General features: G+C 40.5%; 1 protein-coding gene across 1 annotated transcript; it reads right to left on the reverse strand.

Annotated features, from left to right (window-relative positions):
- Positions 1 to 417: 417 nt before the first annotated feature.
- On the reverse strand, positions 418 to 1,822 carry LOC108031939 (opsin Rh3). Its single transcript, XM_017105720.3, has one exon. It carries the CDS (start codon positions 1,807 to 1,809, stop codon positions 649 to 651), a length of 1,161 nt encoding a protein of 386 aa, XP_016961209.1. The 5' UTR covers positions 1,810 to 1,822; the 3' UTR covers positions 418 to 648.
- Positions 1,823 to 9,353: the final 7,531 nt, after the last annotated feature.

Genomic DNA, 9,353 nt, shown 5'->3' on the forward strand with positions numbered 1-9,353 from the left:
AAAATCAGGAGAAAGCAGAATAATATTTTTCGTGATTCAATAACAATCCATTTGCATGTTTTCTTTTTCTAAATTTGTAGATTTTAAATCTAAGTTGTAAAAAGTCCTAAAATGACACGCTTTTTCGTGAAAATTGTTTTTGAGCTTGATTTTTTAGCGATTCGAACAGTTTTTTTGTGCAAGATTTTTAGCATAAATTTCTTTTTTGTGTATTAAAAGGAACATAAATATTTTAGTAATAAACTAATTAGTCAGCAAAAAAGGGACACACATTATTAATCAATATAGAAAATATTTATCAATCAATAAATAGAAATTTATCAATAAGAAAAATTAAGTTATCCAAAAACATATAAATTAAAAACAGTTTTTCTAACTGCTTAGGTCCTAGATTCCCAAACACAATATAAACAACGCTTTTCAATACGTTTTTCTCTGTTTTGCTTGCAATAATTCGACTATATTTCATTCATAAACACAAAAGTGACTACAAATCATAATGTAAAAACATTTTTACTCCGTGCATTTTAAACTCCGTGAAATATTTATACAATTTTTCCATGGCGTTGTGTATTACGAGTTCGTTGCCGTTTCAGTCCATCATCGTAGTCAACATTTTCTGGGTGGGCTGTGTTGGGATTTTTGGCATTAGGCGGCCGTGGTCTGCTGCGGTTCCTGGGTGGTGCTGGTGGAGGCCACAGCCGACGACTCCGGCGCCTTCTCGTTGAGCGCCAGCCAGGGGCACCGCTTCTGCAGCTCCATGCGGTATCTGGGATGACTTATGGCGTACACAAAGGGATCGATGCAGGCCACCATTTTGCAGGCGCAGGCGGGGATCATGGTGGCGCCGGGCGTGAGCAGGGTCTTATCCCCAAACGCGCCGATGAGCGACATCACTCCGTATGGCGTCCAGGAGCAGAAGAACAGGAAGCAGATGGTGATGGCCGCCTTGGCTATCCTGATTTCAGCCGTCTCCTTGCTCTTGTCCACATTCGAGCGCAGTGATTCCACATTCATCTTCTTGGCCTGATCCCTCAAAGCCTTCTCGTGGCTAAACACATGACCCACAATCTGGGAGTAGTAGTAGGCGATCATGGTGGTGGGGCACACGAAGCTGAAGAAGAAGATGCAGCCCACAAAGAGGCGGGTGTCGAAGTTGTCGGTCAGGTAGTCAAAGGTGCAGGAGGTCAGATAGCCCTCGGGCACGAAACGACCCCAGGTTTCCGTGTAGCAGGCCACCACCCAGGGGGTGGCGTACATGTAGATGAATATTATCATGGCAATCGCCTTGCCGTGCGTCATCTTGCCCTCCATGGGTCGAGTGATCACATTATAGCGGTCGTAGGCTATGAAGGCATTCGTGGCGCTGGCACCAATGCCCGTGTATGAGCCAATGACCCCAAAGATCTGGCAGCCCAGGTGGCCGAGGGCGTAGCCCTGGTGGAAGCTGTTGTAGATGAAGATCGGAGTCTTTATCATCATCATGAAGTCGCAGAAGGCCAGGTTGATGACCAATATGTTCGAGGGAGTGCGTAGCGATTTGGCTGCCGAGAAGACCCAGATCACCAGTCCGTTGCCCAGCATCGACATCAGCGTGAAGAAGATGTAGAGGGTTCCCAGCAGATAGTTCATCGACTCGGGCGGCTCCGGATACGTGAGCCAGTGCTCGGGGATGTGACGCAGCTCGTCCGGCGGAACATTCCAGCCCAGCAGACGGGACTCGGCGGAGAGCCGCGCCTCCGGCCGCAGCGCGGTGGACACGTTGGACACGCCAAAAAAGAGGCTCGACGACACGTTAGCGGACTCCATGCTCCAGCTCCGGTCTTCGGGCCAAGACGAAATCACAGCCAGCGCGGCTTGCGGCTTTTATAGGGCCCGTTGGAATTGGATTAGCATGTAGCCGCGGGATTAACCGCCGGGGATTGGCCTAATCCGTTGCTGACACTTTCGCTGGCGAAGCATTTGCATTGATTCTCGATTGAGGGTGCGGCTTAGCTGAAGGTCAGTGTTAATAATTATTTTGTTTACATAAACAAGCCGTTGAATAGGGTGCAATTTGTAATGTATGGCAATTTTTTTTATGATATGGGACACTTCTCTGAAAATTTGTGATGTTATATGTCTTTTATATAAAATGTTTTTTAGAGAATCGGATTTGTGAAATATTTCAACAAACATTAAAGCCATCCCCATAGCATTTTTTGTTAAGAAACTTATTTATTTAGGTTATACCATTTAATAAGTTATTTCAAGTAAATATATTATACTTTTATTTTATTTCCTAAGAAAATAGATATTGATAAGAGTTTTAGGAAATAGTAAAAGCACCTTCTGAAACACAAAAGTTATTTTATGCTTAAATTATAAAATAAATTTCTTTGTTTCTGTCACATGTTTCTAACAATTTTTTTAAAAATATTTTTAAAAATTATAGTGCATTGTTATTTTTAAAAACAACGTTTCTTTACCGAAATGCTTTAAGGACTAGTCAGCTGTTTAAACTTGAACTCAAAGACTTCACCATATGAAACCGCGTTTATCCCACGAGCGAGTGCAGCTCAGTCGAGTGTAAAAATAATTTCGCTGCCGCCGAGGTACATTTTCTAAATTGCTTGCCCCAAAAGGATACTTGAAAAAGTTTTGTGCTATCCTATCTGATCTGAGCGTACGTATGGTATGTGTAGGCCTGTATATTCCCCATCTGACAGCGGGCTGGCTCAGTATCCGGCGCCATAATCAGAGTGTAGCAATTGGGCTGGGGCCACGCCTACTTATTAACTCATAAAACAAAAAGTGTAGCATACTTTGGCGCGCGTCCCAAGACGACACACACATGCACACACTTACTCACACGGCCACAGAGAGCGACGTGTGTGTAATTATATGTGAGCGAGCAGCAACAATTTAGGTCATAAATCATATGGAAAAAGTACACAAAGGCATGCAAATATTCCCCAATTCCCCGCCAAGCCGTCATATATGGGTTTCTGTGTGTGTTTGAGGGTGGAATAGGGCTGGTTCACAGGGGGAGGGGCTGGGCGAGGGATCATACGTGTGCATATGCTAAAAGTATGTACAAAGATTGATTTCCCTTTGTTTGCCTTTTAGTGTGTGAATGTGTTCTTCGCTTATTCACCTCAATTCCGCAAGCCTACGCGATGCCATGCTATAGAAAGGCCCCCAGACCCTGGAACCCTTAGCCACCCAATTTACCCACCCCCATAAGCCCCGAACCCTCGAGCCCCATCTCCAGATCCCCCACCGCGGTCTCACCCTCATGGACTACGTACATCAACTACATACATCGCCATGGGTGGTAATATTATATGCTGAATGAGTTGCCTGTTGAAATAATATGTTATATTCACTTGATTTCGATTTTACCTTCCGCCACATTTTTTGCACTCACTAGCGATGGGTAATATTACTGGCAACGTTGCTGAGGAACCCTTATAGGAATCAATAGTAAGTAATGCAAGAATTATCACACATTTAACAAATATTTTCTTATTGGAGCTGACTTTTCCTACTGATTTTTGGGTTAAAAAATACATTTTTTTAACAATAATAATTTTAAGGGAATTCTTTCCAATCTTTAATAATTTTAATACCTATTAATATTATGAAGCAAAAAAGATATTGTACTCGAATACTAATATCAAATATTTCTGTAGGATAAAATAGCATTTTTAAGAGGCTTATAAAAAAATATCTCCGTGAATTTGTTTATTACGAGAGGGAAAGAGAAATCAAAGTTATAAAGCGTATTCAAATCAGAAAAAGGCTCCATAAGGGTATTTCTGAGCCTTCCAATCGAACTTTCCCTTCTGTTGGTTGCCTCCCTTTTTTTGGTGGCAAGGTGAATGACTCTGCGGGGAATTCGGTTGGGAGTGCGGTGTGTGAGGGGCACGAATCTAGTGTGGATTTCCATGTAATTAAGGACAGCTGTCGGCGGCCTGCAATTCCCTAGTGTCATTGGAGCAGTCGGCGGAGACGGGGAGCCCAATAGAACGGAGCCAGTAGTGCCGGGTTGATTAGTGTGGAGCATAAATGGAGCATGTGTTCTGGCCAGGCGAAAGGTGGAGCTGGCACTGCCACTTTGTCGATTGTCGCCGGCACTGATTAAATGATTTCATTAAGTGATTGCTGCCAAAGCTGACAGCGTCAATTAATGACAAGCGGAAATAGAAGTTGCTGTCGGGAAAAAATAAAATGCGCCACTAAATGTAATTGCAAAGCGAAGCGGCAAAAAGGACAGTTTTTATTTTCTCTTTCCTGTTCATTTTTGCAAATTGAAAGTCAATGTATACCTGTTTTTTCACCATTTAGCGTTGAGTAATCTGGGATTAAACCCTTAAGAACTACAAGTTAAAATGTATCTTTAAATAAATGCATTTGCAATCTGCATATCAGATTTACGAATATTCCAGTTGTTGGCTTAAACTGCTGCCAGCCATAAATCCCTGGCTTCCAAATGCGAACCAGATTTGTGGAATTTTTAGCATTTATGGTTGGCAATCCATTAATTGGTTTAAGACATGCAACGACAAGGAAATATGTATTTACATGAATACATGGCCAGCGGGCAGCAGCTGCTGAGCAGACACAAACCAATTTGCAGTTTGTAATGAAAAATTTCGGGCAAATCTGGGAAGATTTGAATATTTATTTGCATTACCACCTGCAACTCTCCCACTAAACTGGCCCCACTGCCCAGACAATCCCGCATATTACTCATACGTGGCGTTGCCCCAAAGTCGAGTGTATTCGAGGGCATTACTTGTGTTTTCAGTCGGTACTAAATGTGGCCCATATGTGTGGCTGTGGCTCCAGAGGACCTAGGTTTGGGTGCCATCCCCTGGGGCTATGGCACGGTAATTGATTATCAAATTCAGCGTTGCATTTTGCCATGGCTCCGGGCCATAAAAGGTTGAGAAGCAGCATTTTCCATGGTCCCCCCCCCCCCCCCCCCCCCCTGCCCGGCAGCTTCTTTGCCTCCCGCTCCTCGATTACATTTCCACATTCACATTTTTTCCCCTCGTTGGCATAAAAACTTTACTCGACTTTATTTTTTTTTTTTGAATTTTTGGCATGCTAAAAATGGGCTCATGGGAGTGCATGTGTGTATGTGGCTGCTCCTGCTGGAGTAGCGAACATATTTTTAATGTGCAAAAATCTGTGAAATTTGTGCTATGTCGCTTTGATTGCAGTTTGGTGAACATATTTTATAGTGCGTGTGTGTTTTGTGTGCGGCCTGCAGCAAAGCGAAAGATGTGAATTCACTTTGCGAAAGCTTATGCTCGCCAAGTGGCGAAAACTTTCGATAACCGCTCCTCCATTAGCAAAACTATTTAGCGGCTTAGCAGAATTTTTAATAAAATTAACACAAAATAAGTTTTTATTTGTTTGCATGGAAAACAGATATGCTATAAAAAACATAGTAGTGCTTTAATTGCGTAGGAAATGTTCGCTTTGCTTTTCATCCATAACATGTGTAAAACTCTTTTTCATTAATTAAAAAAAATATTTAATGCCTGGATTTTAAAATTTTTATTATAATTATTTGGTATTGAATATTTTGTTTTTGCATTTATGCCCAATATTTGTTCACATATTTGGAGTTCTTGTCTCCTATTTTGCAAAATTATGTTTGTTTTTAATTACTTTTTTATTTGCACACTTTAAATTTAATAACTACCAAAAACATTTTCTCCGTTGAATCGTTTTATTTTACTAGTCAATAAATCCAAGAAATAGCTTGTTAAATGTCGAGATATCAATCAAGGACACGTTTAACCGATTTATCTTCATTCATTGCACAATTTAATCAAATCGAAAAAGTAGAACGTTCATTTAAAATTCTGCTTATTTTTCATGAGAAAATCAAAAGCATGCTAACGTAATTTACGGCTAATTATATAGTTGCGCACAGCCTTTGACACCGTAACTATTTTGTCAACATTTAATATGGCTGGAATGTCAATTCGATTAGTTTGATATCTCGACACTCGCAATCAATAATTATCCCGGCAATTCGTGGACATTCAATTCAGACCCTCCCTCCGAAAGCCCAATAATAATAACATTTCCGGTTGGATCTTGATGGTGACTCCATAATATGATACCTCCCCTCGCCGGCGGCTAATACAAATATAAAGCCATTAGGGCATCCATTATTTAGCGAGGGTGAAACACACAGAAAAAGAGTGCATGGAAACCCGTTATTGTTATCAATTCTAATTAATTAAAATCAAATTTGGCTGCGGCACCAAATTGAACATTTTTGCAATCAATTGAAATTCAATTAAAATGCGTTGCCAGCCAGCTAGAGCTATTGTAGAAAGCCCACAAATACAGATGCGCGAAGGTTAAGGGTTAAGTAAGTGGTGTGGGGGGTGTGTATATCGAATATATATGCGCGTTTGTTAGGATCCATTAGCCGGAACACCAACAGTTACATGACGCAAAACGAAATCCATTTAGTCCAATTAAATTTATTCATCAATTAAAAATAAAAGCTAAGCAACGGCAAATAACAACAAAAGGGGCGACATAAAAAGCGAATTTCGAATTGATTACGTAAAACGGAAACGGAAATGCGAGCACGCCATTTAGGCGTGCCTCCAGCCAAAACTTTCCCCTCGTCGTCCCTAAAACATAATAAACTCGGTTATGCCGCAAATTATTCAAGCGAATCGCTTGACTGATTCGCTTTTCCGAGCGAGCACTCGAGTCCTTGAGGCAACTCCAGCTGGCGACCTTGAGCACAACTGTACTCGCCGGCCACAAGGACGCGCCGCGCTCTTGGCGATGGCCATCAACTGCATGATTATGTTCATCAATTAGTTATAAATCACACGCCTCTGGTCATGGCTTTCCACGGACCTGTGGACCCATCAAAGGAGGCGATGTGGTCCGCTGAAATTGAAATTCTAGCACACATGACTTCGCAGCAACTGTGTGCAGAGAACCTGTTGTGGAATATATTACGTAATATATTAAAAAATGTACCTATTTTTTCTAAATTATATAGATTTAAGTTAAATACAAAAATTTCGAAGTTCGTACTCATTTTAAACATTATTATTCGGTTGCAATAACACTATAACAATTCGCTTATAAGAGATTTTATTAGATTAAAAAAACATGTTTTTGAAAATTAAATTAAAATTAAATTTTCATTTAAGCTGTTCAATATGTACAAAAAAAAGATATTTTTAAAGAGATTTAATTTTTAAAACACTCATTTATTTTATTTTATTTTACAGGTATTCGGAGTTTAATATAACCTTTATAAAAGTACTACTGATTTACTACACAGTTACGAACTTAAACTGAAATACTTAGGATTTATAAGACTTTTTAACAATGTCTTACAAGCCTTTAAACTCACTTTATCCGTATGCATATAGCTATGCGCAGCACTGTATCCCATGGAGTTCAGATGGCTTGTAGTAACAAATTGCATTGTGTACAGACAATTGTGTGCTGGCCCACTGGGCGTATGCGTCATTTGGTGAGATGACCCCTGTCGGCCGATTACGAATGGGGGGATTTATGATGATCCTTAAAGCACAGCATTGTGATTTTTTCCTTGCTTCTCAGCCCCAGCCATAGTCAATAGATGATTAACTTCAACAGTGATCCGTTCGCTCAAGGGATAACCCTGTGATGTCTGTACATATTTACACAAAGTATCTTTAATATGTTTTGGCTATCTCCTCGTTGCGGCTTGTTTATCTGCCCTCTGCCAACTCATCACCCGACCATTGTGACCGACTTGTTTGTGCCCGTGTGCACGTGGTCAGTGGAATAATCACGGCACAATTATTTGTATAACTCATTTAAGTGCTGGCCCAGATGCAGATGACCATGGTTAGGTTGTTGCCGCTCCACTGTTTTACTGTTCCACTGGTTGTGTGTGCACTTTTGTTATGTAATTACCGCTGTGGACGAGCCCGGCACTCGCACTCTGATTCGGACTCTGTCCTCTGGATGCTGATGCAAGCCGGGTGGCTTGTACGGCCAACTTTTACAACTGTTTATGCCGGCGCTAAACAAACGGCCCAAATAGCCGCCCACACACATGGCCAAGGACTCGAGGCTACAATGTGACAGCAGCACTGAAAAGTTCGTTTTCCATTGTAAAATGGATTTTATGTTGTGAAAAAACGGCATGACAAATTGCATTTCAGAGCCTAAAGGCATTCAGACATTTGTCAAATATGTTTAGCAATGAGTTTTTTATTGAAAATGCACTTTATTTTAACACTTTAAGGTATCTTTTTTTTTAGTATTGGGTATTATTCGCATAAAGTGTTTACAAAGCATTCTAGAAATCACTTATAAAATAGTTCCATTTAAATTTATTTATATATATATTAAAGTCTATTTATTAAGGTACTTATAACAAATTGTCTTTTACGTCATCATAGTTTAAAGGTATTACAGAAATCACTTGTAAAATATTTGTATTTCTTCACTCCACTCCTTTTTCTGCACTTAATTTAATATTGTGTACGTATGTTATAACTAAACATTTCTAACGGCTTCATAAATATTTATATAAATCATTACAGTGTACTATCTACACCTTAAAAACAAATCCTTAAAGGACTAAAAATGGTTTTGGAAATTAAAATAACATTTTTAGTAAGTTCAGTGGAATAACCATATCCAGTTTATATGTTTTAGATAGTGGGTAACTGGTTTTTCTTTGCAAAAAATATGCAGATAATACAAAATATATTTTCTCTGTGCTCGGCCCGAGTCCGTGGTTGTCCTGGCTGGATTTCCTTTAATTTGCGCCCACTACACATGCGAGAATGTCAACAGGCAAGTGCGCAAATGCATTTCAGCCAGGGGGATTGGACGGGGGCTTTGCTGTCACTTCCTGCAGGACTGTTTTCAGTTTGTTACGGATTGTGTTTGCCTTGTGCTGATTTGCCACGGATAAGCCGGGAAAAGTGCGAAAAGCCAGGCTATCTTGAAGCTCAGAAGATGATTCCTTTGGATTTGCATAATAGTGCTCTTCGGAAACAATTTTCGCACAAAAACTAATCGTAATACCAATTATTCGTGCCAGGCAAAACTGTTTTTGAACTTGTTTTGGCTTGGTAACTGTCGAAATTTATAGTTTGAACTTGGCCAGTCGTCCTGAGCCGCAGTTTGCCGGCTGCCAGCATAATGCTGTCGTTAATTTTTACGATATTTGCCAAGTTTAATGCATTTTGCCGATGTTTGCGCACAAGTTTAATGATGGCAAGCGCACGGGTGGCCCATCTACCCGACTTTCTGCATATTTCTTCGTTAGACTCCCGAGAAAAGGAAAGGATGCGAGAGGACCGCAAATG

The sequence above is a fragment of the Drosophila biarmipes genome, chromosome 3R (genome assembly GCF_025231255.1).
Source record: "Drosophila biarmipes strain raj3 chromosome 3R, RU_DBia_V1.1, whole genome shotgun sequence".
NCBI classification, from domain to species: Eukaryota; Metazoa; Arthropoda; class Insecta; order Diptera; family Drosophilidae; genus Drosophila; species Drosophila biarmipes.